The sequence below is a fragment of the Plectrocnemia conspersa genome, unplaced genomic scaffold (genome assembly GCF_051122295.1).
Source record: "Plectrocnemia conspersa isolate PC_06_02 unplaced genomic scaffold, ASM5112229v1 ptg000008l, whole genome shotgun sequence".
NCBI lineage: Eukaryota > Metazoa > Arthropoda > Insecta > Trichoptera > Polycentropodidae > Plectrocnemia > Plectrocnemia conspersa.
The window spans coordinates 10,192,320-10,205,002 of record NW_028277172.1 but is presented as its reverse complement, the minus strand read 5'-3'; the positions used below and the strand labels follow the sequence as shown (position 1 = coordinate 10,205,002).

The 12,683-nt window shown below is 34.4% G+C and overlaps 1 protein-coding gene across 2 annotated transcripts in view; it reads right to left on the bottom strand.

Annotated features, from left to right (window-relative positions):
- The window catches only part of Asap (ArfGAP domain of ASAP), an 84,617-nt gene that overhangs the window by 55,716 nt on the left and 16,218 nt on the right, over positions 1-12,683 (bottom strand). For both annotated transcript variants that reach the window (XM_088191174.1, XM_088191175.1), the window contains exon 2: positions 2,750-2,822. In XM_088191174.1, the coding sequence (XP_088047300.1) occupies positions 2,750-2,822 (73 nt within the window). The remainder of the gene's footprint in view (positions 1-2,749; positions 2,823-12,683) is intronic.

The following is a 12,683-nucleotide window of genomic DNA, read 5'->3' as shown; positions in this document are numbered from 1 at the left end:
CCAGCTGTACGTGACAGAAGCCGCCGTCCGGACGGCATATGAAATTTGCGACAGTGTATCGCTTACTCGAAGTCGTAGGTCTCGGCCGACTTCAGTTGTAACTTCGGTTCGGACAGCTTCCAGAGAGTGTAGTGCAGGCATAAGATAAAGTTGAAGTCGGTAAAATTTTAAACCACTGTAAAAAAATCAATAGCAGCTATTTAGAAAATCCACAGCTGCAGAATATTAACTAATAAATATTAGTAATTTCTAGAATTTCAATAGTCACAACGTGTTTTTTCTTTATGCTTTTACATTATTTGTCAGCTTTTAAATATTATGTTAATGTTACATATAACACAAATTTAAGAAGGTAATCTTTGCAAAACAAAAAAAGCACAATTGAGCTGTAGACATAATAGAATAACTACATGCGTTGTTGTAATACACAAAAATAAAGAGAAATAATACACAACTGTGGTTTTAGAAATTAAAAGTTTCAAAATATTTCACTACAAATATAAACGAATACTTTATGAAAGGTTGGTAAAATAGTTTAAAAACTGGCGTATATATTAAATATTCGAATATTCGGATTGAAATCTCCAGTCAATGCATTCTATGAGGTGCGTCCTCCAGTTTTGCTTTCGAACGTCCATATCCGAAGCTGCTCTTGATATTTTTATGAAAAGATTTGTTACTGCCGATTCCTCGCGGTTTTACCACAATTAACCTGAATCAAAACAACAGTAAAAACAGTGAAAGAATTCATCACCACCCAAAAAACAAACATTTTATTGAAAGCTAGAACCAGTGAGTTTTCTCTAATAATATAATATTTGGTAGCACATTGGTGCTTAGCATATTATAAAATATATATTGAATACAAATAATATAAAGACGTATTTAAAGTCATATATAAATTTTAAATTGCTAGGGAGGGAGTCAGTAGGACCGATTTATTTACTTTGACATGGCGACGGACGCTTTACCACGTGAATATTTTATTTTTTACAATTTATAAGTCCCTCGATACTTTTCGAACTTGAAGGCACGGGCATCTGAATTATCTTCATACATAGATGTTATACAAAGAGCTATGTATTTACGAATACTGGGCATGTATTTATTTACGAACTTCAATAAAACGAGTGACGTATGCGATAGCATCACTAGCAAGGATAGCGTGAAAGCTGCATGCCTCAATAACGTATTCATCTAAATTTTTAAGAGGATTAGCGTATGCGGATACTATACAAACGCCACTGAATTCTCAAGATAAAATGACATAGTGACTGAGGTCGGTATAAATACAAATTTTAATATTCTGGAATTGCTTTGAAACTCTTGCTATACGAGGCGAACTTTATCGCAAAGAAAACTGTCAGAAAAAATACAATGCGGCCAAACGCAAATTCAGATTTAATAACACGAAACTTTTAAATCAACATCCTGTCGCGCACGTTGTAAACATTTTAAACTTGGTTCGTTCGCGCAGAATGCGTAAGTTATGTATATGTGTTGCCAACTTTAGATGTAAAATTTGTTGCGTATACAGTAACAAAAAAAGGAAATTTTCAAGCACACGCGATTGCGGTTTTCATCCAGGAACGAGCGAAAATTACGTGAGTGTATCACGCCACTCTGACCGAGTAATAAAGCAGGGCTCATGTGGTTTTAAATTCACAAGAACATGTATTATATATAAAACACATTTTCAAGATCGATAGAGCACTAACAGCGTTCATGCTTAACTTTGTTAAGCTTTCATCGCGTAGCCCGAGGCGATCCTCTGGGAGTCTACGTACGCCGAGATTTAGCCATCGTTGGAAAAAAGCCAGACGGTGGGCGTCTTTTAGTTCGTGTGGCTTTGCAGTTTTAATAAAACCTCATAGCGTTTGCCACAAGTGTGTTGACTGCTCCGAGGACTGGAGCTCATATCCAATTTCCGAAGCATTCGGAGCACAATCTCCGATCGGCATTGAATTATTATTCCATAAATCAAACAGATTTAGAAGAGTGACTCTCTCAGCGAAATATGCATACAAGGACATTTGTTTATTGTAAAATATTTGGAATTCTCTCGCGGGATACATATATAACCAGGAGCGCGAAAAGTATCCATAAAATTTTACAACCGCATGCTATGCATTATTGATTACTCAGAGGAATCCGGCGAGCGTAAGCCATTTCACTTTTGATGAATACTTTCCTCTGCGCGATGGACATATGGGTAGTAAATTTCTATGCGTTTAGTGTGTAACAGGTGGCTTATTACACTTTTACCAGAAGATAAATACGTATTCATATTAAACGGCCTTGCTTCAACAAAGAAAAGTTTCACTCTCGATATTTCGCACGCTCGCTAGCAAAAAAGAAAAACAACGTTTTTCTCCTCACTTGCGTAATGCGACGCAACACGTTTTAGTATTTTTCAATATGTCATAAAGTCCAAGTACGGATTGATAATCGATTTGGGTTTACGCACCAAAACACCGTGCAAGAAAAGGTTCAAATTCAGAGCTAGAAAGTTTTCTCGTAAATCACTGGAATATATTTACATACATATATATTTCGTTTACGCTCGCAGCGAAACAATGTAATTTCATACGTGCATCGTATATATTAAGTCGTATAAGTTATATACTATATAACTTTGTTTCCGGAATGAGTAATGAATCGTTCCGGCACAAAAAATATAAAATAAATGTTATCGATAATTATTTAATGATGCTAATAATATTAACGAGGGTGTTCAGTGATCACTTACAATTTCCCGAGTTGTGTATCGCTTTGATAGCTTTCTTCATCTTGGTCAGCCCATCTCGATCGTAGTCCAATGTCTGCAAAGAGAAAAAAATATTTAATAAGTTTTCATGATACTATCAAAGATTGACATAGAATATTGAAATACGACTACCGCGGCGGATTATATACATATAAAGTTCACAATTTCATGCTTCACGCTCATAATTTCAAGCATGTGTAAAATCAAATAAAAAATAATCTCTTGGAAACAGCTAGGCAAACTAGGCGACATATATACATACATACTACCAGTAAAGATATAAATAGAAACAAGCGACCTTTCCCTATCTACCTTGCGTATCATTTGAAGCAAGCTATTTTATGATATCTTATTTAATAAGTACTATTTTATAACTGACGTCGTAAGTTATCATGATTAATTTGTGTACGTATAACGCAACATTTAATGCGAGTGCGTGTTGCGTATCGTCGTCGTTCGACGATTGGGAATACTATTATCAGTTTGCGTCATTAAGCAGCGATCCCTGAACAACGCTTTTATCAAACAATCGGTGGATATACTTGAGGGAAAGCTCTACACATTAAATATTTCACAAGAGAATGCTTAACCTTCTTAATCACCACGATCAATAACCGCAGGCGGATTAACCATAGGGGTAATTGGACGCCCTGAAAGGTTTGTTTTAGAATCGTACGTTGCATGGTTCGAAGTGTCGTTTTTTAAACACACGGGTGACAATTTTCTAGAATTAACCACGAGGGCAAATACACAACATTAATATTGCCTAAGTTGTCTAAAATATCCACAGTCGATTTTTCGAAACTAAAACATTCAAGAGACATTTCAATAGTGAAGTATATGAAAATATTAAGTGGATGTGCTCATTTAGCAAAATTATTTTGTTGGCCATTTTTATTATTTTCTGAAGAGCTGAATGTCTGGAACAAATTTGGATATAATGATTTAAACAGTTTAAGTCGAGCTCGTAAAAGGCACGAATGCTCTCAACCTCACATATGCGTAACTGTACAATTAAAAAGATTTGGTAAAGAAAATCGTATCGAAGATTTTTTCGGTGCTCAATTTAAGGCAAATACAGATATATTATTTCCAAATTAATTGACGTGATTTGCTTTTTATCTAAGCAAGAACTTTCTTTTCGAGGACATACCGTAAATGGAGCCAAATATGTTGAATTATTGTATTTTCTAAGCGAATCAGACACATTATTAAAAAAATCATTTGGACAACTCGAATGTTTTTAAAGTAGTGTCAAATCATATTCAAAATGACTTAATATCTTCGATTTCAGAAGTATTTTTTCTATAATTGTAGATGAATCTACAGATATCAGCACAGCACAGCTATCAACCGTTTTTAGATACGTAGATGGGAATGATATCATTCAAGAGAGATTTGTCGGATTTATCGATGTCAGTCCTAATAGAACAGCTGATGCTCTTTTCTATCATATTCATAATACCTTGGTGAAATTTGGATGTACAGAAAAATTAATTGCTTAAACTTATGACGGAGCGGCTGTAATGTATGGGAAGCATAATGGAGTACAAAAAAAATCGAGATATTTGTCCTAACTCCATATTTATACACTTCTATGCTCACAGATTTTGTTTTATCTCAATCTGTAAATGATATAATGGGGTGCAAGCGTTTTCCTGCGGCTGCTCCTACACGATGGAATTACAATAGTAGAATTTTAAAGACAGTTTATGAATTCAGAAGAGAATTAATAATAATATTTAACTGAATAATCGAAGATGAAGATCAATGGGATTCTAATGCTGTGATTAATGAAGAAGCACTTAGACGCTATCTACAAGATTTAGAATTTAATTTCTATCTCAATCTATTTTCACCCATATTTAATTTTGCCGATATTTTGTTTGATATTTTACAAAAAAAAAAACGTTCGACATATCTTATTGTTCAAGTGAAATAAAAATAATTGTGGAATTTTTGAATAACAAAAAATAAGATTTTGACTCATTATGGGACAGTCAGGATTAAAGAGTTACATAGAGAAAGAAATCACGATGATAATAAAGAAGGTCTAGAATTGAGGTATAAAGCTAGATATTCCGAAATACTTAATAACATTTTCCACGAATACTACCGATCGTTTTAAAGATATTGATAATTTAAAATTTATGGCACTTTTAAACGTGACTAAATTTAATGCCTGAACTACACTCTCTGGAAGCTGGCCAAGGTTGGTCTAGGACGAAGAATATAGGGGGTTACTTCAGTCGAGTTCGGTTCTGCCCGCTCTAAAATCTCTCGGAAGTTATCCGAGGTTACCGAGAACGGAAGGTAAAGTGGGGGTTAATTTTGTCGTCTTTGCCAGCTTCGTGCGCTTCCGAACATTGTCGGCATTTATTCCGAGTCAAAGGGACCGAAGTCGGAGCTGCTCGTTCGAGAGCGAGCGGTGAGATTTTTCGCTCTTTCGCGTATTAAGTGACGAGAGTGAGAAAAATAGTGCTATGGTGTTTCGCGAACTGAGATAGAACGAGTAACTTGGTTCAATTTCAGTATGTGCGTAGGCGTCCTATGGTTAACACGCATGTCACGTGGTCAAGTTATAATACCACATGCTTATCGGGGACTTCAACAGAGTTTTACTGACATCTTTGAATATTTTAGGGCACCAAAAGGGATTAATTATATTTTTGATAGTATTTTATTCTAACAGATATCGTTATTATATTGTTTTTCCTATAAAATTAAATATTTAAAAAATAATTGGTGGTACTTTTGTTAAAAAAAATCGTTTCGAAGATTCTTATGTATTTTCCTAGATCGGTTTATATAAATGTCACACCATAACGAGTTCTTATTTAGAATCGATTACGACAAATTCTAGGATAGTTACAGATGTAGTGTTCGTATTTTGAAGTATCATTTTTATACCTTATGGCATTTTGCAAAAGCCGACAAAGATTTTGCGTAAATTGAATATTTACGATTTGAAAAGTTTTCATTGATATTGTATTGGTGAGAACCCACACAAACTTTTATGATTATCAGTAGCGTAATTTTAATAATATGACAATTTAAAATCTGCGATTATTTGGCACATTTTACGATCGCGCGCAAGTATGCCAGCTGTGCGTACGTCATTCACGTCAGCCGTCCGGACGGCATATGAAATTTGTAGCAGTGTGGCCGCTACACGGAAGTCGGCGACCTCGGCCGACTTTAGTTGAACTTGGGTTAGGACAGAGTAGTGTAGTGCAGGCATAAGTAATACGATTTTTTTTCCAGAAACACTTTTTATATCACTTCAACGCTCGTATGGAACTTTTTTTAATTTTATGAGGTTGAAAAGCGAACTTATTTATAAACATATATTCGTCACCAAAATTCCATTTGAAATCTATAAATTGTATTAATATTGTGATTAATAAAAATGAACTAAAAGATATATTAAAGGAAGTATTTAATTTAATAAAATTCATTTTTACTATACCGGCGACAAATGCTTCTGTAGAAAGAGGATTTTCGAGAATGAAAATAATTAAAACATTCAATAGAAATAGTCAAAGTGAGAATAGATTGTCTCCTCTTGCATTAGTATCAACCGAAACAACTTTTAGACAAATTAAAGAAAGACAATGCGGTAATTGCTGACTTTTGTAAGAAGGAGCGTCGAATAAAATTAATTTAAAAAAAATAAATACATAATATGTTTATAAAATAAAGAAAATAAATTAAAAATATAGTTTTTATTCCCCCCCCCCCCCCTAACCGCATGCCCTGTTTCAGTCACCGCCACTGATATATATATATGTATACATATTATATAAAATATTATCTACTCTTGCGACCTATGATATTTATAATTAAAAATAAATCCGTGTTCCGAGCTGTAACGCAAAATATATATTATTCATTCTCAATTTACCCTAGGGCCTAGAAGATATCAAAAGCATTCTCTACGTCTAACATAATTATTTAAGCATGTGGGATATTGGATGTAATTAATTCCACAGTGATAATCGTTTATCAAAACTTAAGCTCCCGATTAACGAAGTTATTGATATTCAACATGTTTTACGAGGCGTTAAAGCGATGAACGTAACAGTCAGAAGTCAATTTCGATTATAAATTTCCCGAAACGCAAAAACAACGAATAACACATGCTTAGCGCGTTCCGAAATGCAGTGGAACGAGGAGCGAGAAAACGAAATTGCCTCGGCAGCTGTGAACCCGGTCAATTTTAACAGTCAATTGTTATAGCAGCTGTTGGCGATAGGAGAGAATCTAACCCGATGTCTTAACCGGGGGCGCGTTAAAGCTCCAATTTTAACGCCGAGATGTCATCTGTCTAGCTCTACACCTCGCAACCGTGTGTCACTTCAAAACTGAGATGCCAGTGAGCGATCACCATCAGTGGGCGGATATTTAATTAAACGCCGACGTGGTGGGCGACTTCGATGACGTTGACAATATCTAGACTTGTAGACCATGTCGTCGGTGGTCAAACGATGGACAGTCGCGCAAAAACATGTACATTAAATAAAGATACCATAGCGGCCGGGTTATGTGAAGCGACAGGCGGATAAAAAAGGATAAAAGCGACGAAGCTAAAACGTTCACGTTTATACCGTAACACTCGAGAAAAATGGCCGTAAATCGTTCGTCGCCGACGTTAATCTTGCGCAAACGGAATTGTCTGACTCTGAAAAAGACACGTTTGTACAGAAATGCCGCCAGAAGCGAAGATGCATAATTAAAGCAACGGTTACTAAAGGAGAGACAGTTCCACTTTTTTAACTGCGCATCGTTATCACACACTGAATGAGTTATCTCTATATTATTAAAAATGTCTTTCCATGTCATGGATACAAAGATTACTTTCGGTTGAATGGAGATGAGAAAGTATGTATGCAGACATTCAATAATGTTTTTTCAACGATTCTGTGTATGAAAATATATTATTAGAAGCAGCTCTCCATTTTGTGCCTTATCACTTTCCGCCATAAGATTTCCTATTAGTTAGACGTGCACTTCTACGCGAATCATGCAGAATAACGTTTTAATTTTAGCTAATCGTAGCAAATTATATTAATTAGCACGGTTGCTCTGCGGAATACGTACAAGTTTAAACGAAACTTTGCGAAACGCGAATTCCCCCGTGATGCAGTGAGTTTCGAGCCAAAACAATATCGTTAAATGGTTTTGCACACGACTTTCGAGTAATATATATTCGTTTGGGCAGATTTTAGCGTGAGCTTTCGAGTAGATCAATTTCACGAATAACAGTTTAAACTTTATTTACACGTGTTATTTAAGACGATTCAGGCTAACTCTAGCAATTAAGCTCCTTTGATGGAACAAAAATGTTCGTAGTGATTATATGAAGATTACCTGAAGCGTCTAAAACAAATTAAGCACCTACTTTGTGTCTCTACGACAGGTAAAAATACATTCCGAGTCATGTTTTATTATAATTTACATTACGTCACTATCTTTCCGCCTTCCTACGCACATTTATGTATTCCTAACTTATATTAACCCTTTCACTGCAAATGGCTTCTGTTGAATAAGTTTTTAAGAAAATCGCTAGTACTTTTTAGGCACCTAAAGGTATAAACCTTTGAGCCTAATAATATGATTATTTAGCCTAATAATATTTAACGAACCATAATATTTAAAAATATATGCCTGGAATAGGTGCCCCCTTATAATAGCAAATTTCGAAATGGCGCGCAAAAATATCGGCCGCGGTGAAAGGGTTGGAGGTCTTCCGAAGTTTTGCTGCGGTACTGGTTGATTAGTGCCAGACCTACGCCGCAAAAACAGAAATTTATTAAATGGACTTGTATTGGTACATATGTTATAATTCTTTTATTAGTAGTTTTCAATCTGTGGGTTACAATATTAACATTAAAACTATAAAATTTGTTTTATTTATAGTTTAAAAAAATATTTACAAAGAAACTGAATATTTTTAAACTCAATATAAATAAAATAATGAAAATATGCTGCTTTTGAGGATGTGTTGACGAAATGCGTTGGGTTTGTTTGGTACTTGTTTATTATCACGGCGCCACGCTAAAATTTAGCATTTGCTGTACAAAAACAAACCTAACATAAACGAATAAAATAATGGTAAATTAGTTTATTTGTTTAGGTTAGGTTTGGGTTTGAACAGCAAATGGACTTTTTTAGTTTTCAAATTTGAGCGTGGCGCCGTGATAATAAACAAGTATCAAAATTTGGTTTAATAATCAATGAGTTAATTTTTCGGTACTTTCCTGTTGTCGGGCGGCAAATTTATTCTAAAAAAATATTTATTCTTTTTATTTATTTATATATAATTATAAATGGATTTTTTAAGTAAATTCGTTGCAGAGTTTATTCATGGGGTGTTCACTGTTCTGACTTATACTTACGCTCTGCCGCAGCGAGTGAGCGTTGGTCAGAATCATGAACCCAACAAAACTGGTTCTTGCAAGAATTGTATGTTTGAACACAAACATTTTCAATAAAAATATAATTATATATAAACAAATAAAATGTATAAACATGAAATAGAAATAAATAAATATTTTTTTTAATAACAGGAAAATACTTAAATTTAACTTTTATTTAAGTTTATTTATAGTAAAATATATCCATATTTTTTTTCTTCAGAACCCACCGCGCAATGTATTCGTGGAAAAAAATAGCGCATTTCCTTAAAACCACCATTTTTAATTATTTTATTTATATTAAGTGTATTTGTAAATATTTTTTTAACTAGAAATAAAAGTTTATGATTTTAATTTTGATTTTATGCGAACCGCAGATTGAAAAACACCAATAAAATTATCTTAACAAAGCACTTTTTTTAATTTTTTTAATTCTAGACTCGTCGGTAGGTCGATTGTTAAGACGACCTTTGCGCATGCGCCATGTTGATTCATTATAAGCGTGCTCGTATACGTATATGCAAGCCCGGCGTAGGCCTGGCACTAATCGACCAGTACTTTTGCCACTAATATTTACCCCTAAACTAGTTTTGACCCGTTAGTAAGTAGTATTTTTTTATTTTAATGGTATGCAGTTTACAGTTTGACGATTACTGAAAATCGTTAAAAAAATTATGTAAAAGCTGGTGACTTTTGAGCGTTACGCCGTGCCTAATTAACAAGTATCAAAAATTATTTTCAAAATTTGACGTTAAAAGTAATAAAACAATGGTTATATAAAAAAATGCCTAAATTGTCGCAAATAAATCAATACAACTAGGGATTTATTCCCAAAAATCCCTTACTTTTTGTGTCGCAAGCAGTGGCGTAGCTAGGGTATGTGCCGCCCGGGGCGAACCCCCCCCCCTCTTTAAAAAAATATTACGCAAATACAATCTGTCAATCCAATGAGAAAGACGTCAGATTATATATAATATAATGTATAGACACAAACAAAGCGAATTATCTGCATTGGTCAAAAGATCGAGGAATAGTCCAAGACGTTGGATTCTTCTCTTTCCTCGATGGTATATAAACCAGAACACTGTCATATCACTTAAAAACGGCCACACGCGCTTCAACCTTTAATAGGGTTGTCGTGATTATGAAGCTCTAAATCAGGATAGCTAAAAACAACGTCACCTCAGACATTTTCGTCAAAAATGTATGGTGGAATCTAAAAGAAAAAGGTTAACTCGGAAATTTTTGTTCAAAAATATCTGAGGTGACCTTATGCGTACCCTTTCTCTGAAATATGTTCTGGTTCGTCCTGAATTTTGGGAAGTGATCCCGATCTTCGGAACGACTAGGACACTACAAAGACGGCGCAGCACTAGGCGACAACAACATAGCAAGTATGTATATTATTATCAATATTGCACAAATTGCTTGGCAATATTTTGTAATTTGTAAATATTACAGAGTAAAATAAATAAATAACAAACCGACAATAAAGTATTTTCTTCGTTTTGAAACATCGAGCTCAAAAAAAAGCATTAAAGCTCAAAGCAAAAAAAGCAAAACTATAGTGCGAAATTTTAATAAAATTTTACCATAATGCGTCTTTGAATATCAGTACTTATTTGAACGACTCTTACATATTCATTATATTTAGATACACGAAAGGTAAGTTGTAACTATTAACATACATACATATATAGGCATTGTCTACTCCCTATTCAAAAACGACTTAGTACAAGTTTACCATATGGTTCCAGGCTCTTTCTGTGCTATAGCATATTCAAGATGATATAATGTTACATCGACAAATATCGCCCACGGTCCATCAGCGAACTTGCACGTGTTCAATGTCAAAAAATACAGGTTTAATTTAGTTATTAAAGCGTAATTGTTCCATCTATCCGAGAGACCTCATATTGGTTTACATTCTATGAATATTATTAAGAGTAATAATTGGTCTGCAAACGGCGTCGCGACGCCTTAGGACGATGGCATTCTTAGACAGAATGCATTAAAACGGTAGATTTATGAAAATAAACCAGCAGTGAAGCAGGTTCAACATCCCGTCTTACCATTTTTGTGGAGTGCGGTGGGAGTTTAATCAGTTTGAATGTCATAATTAATGCCAATAAAATTTGAGGTAAGATACTCAATGTTGCAATTAATTAATATTTAAAACATGAATTCAAGAGGACAGGTGAATCGAGTTGAAGTAAAGATGACATATCAAAAATTATTTGTAGGTCACTAACGAAAGGAGATACAACAAAGCATTGCATTGTAAGGTAAGAGGAAATTTCTTTATCTATTTGTATGAATATAACTTTTTTTATGTTTGGTTTAAGTACAGTTAGTTGCGTGTTGTTGTTAACTGCTACTTTCTTTCATAATAAGATTTTATATACGAATGGTGCTTTACCGCAGACTATACAGTAAACACACAAAACTCGTCCAACAACTAAATTTAGATTACTAACGGTGCCACATAACGTGACAAACCTCTTGGCTCGCACGAGAGAGTGCGTCATTTTTTAATACGCGTGTAATCGCCGTGTATTTTCAAATTTTCATCACGCGTTTACGGTTTTATTTCGGCTCGATTTTGTCGTGGAAGCGAAAAAAACTCGGGTCTTATCTTTGCGGCTAATGCTCGCGAGGCGAGGAGGACCGCCATGCGGAAATTCAATTAGGGATTATTATACCCATGCCTTGGTATCGCTCTATCGCCGTATGTACGACGTATGAGAGGCTATGGTGAAGATGTTTTCTTATTGCGAGAAGCTTTCCGAACCGCCATTGACCGCATCCCACTATTATTATTCTCTATACGTGCCTCAAATTGCAGATACAGAAGCCAAAGTCAGCCATTTGCATTCAGGTGAAACGGTGAATTCAACTTTTTGCACTTCATCCATCCAAATGTCGCACGAAATAAATTCAAAGCAGAACCGTACTTCTCAGTTTGGATTAACCTTTAGAATTCCAAATGCATCTATGTCATGCCCAATACATTTTCTATTTTTTGAAGCCATTTTAAATGTCTTGATTTCATTAGTTACATAGAGATACTTCTGTTAATATATTACGGTATAAAGTAATTCCTAACCACTTTATCTGAAATTGTAAAACTACTAAATTCGTCGTAAAATCTGTTAATCCATCGATGGATTTTGGAAATAACTATTTGACAAGTTTGTGCCAGCCGCTCAAAACATAGACGTGTAAATTGTTTGATTTATTGATTCTATTGATTTTAACGTCGATTTTAAACATGGAAAAATGTATGTAATTTAATGAAATATATGAATATGAATAAAATCGAAAAGGTTGAAGCGACGTCCATGCATTTGACACTTTGAACACGCGTGATTATTGACAGCTGTCTGATTTACAGTGCTGTATAATGACCAATTTACTTTTCCAAAAAAATATATTTAACTAGTACAATTAGGTCTATCATAAGCAATAAAAATATATGCAAGAGAGAAATTGTAATATAT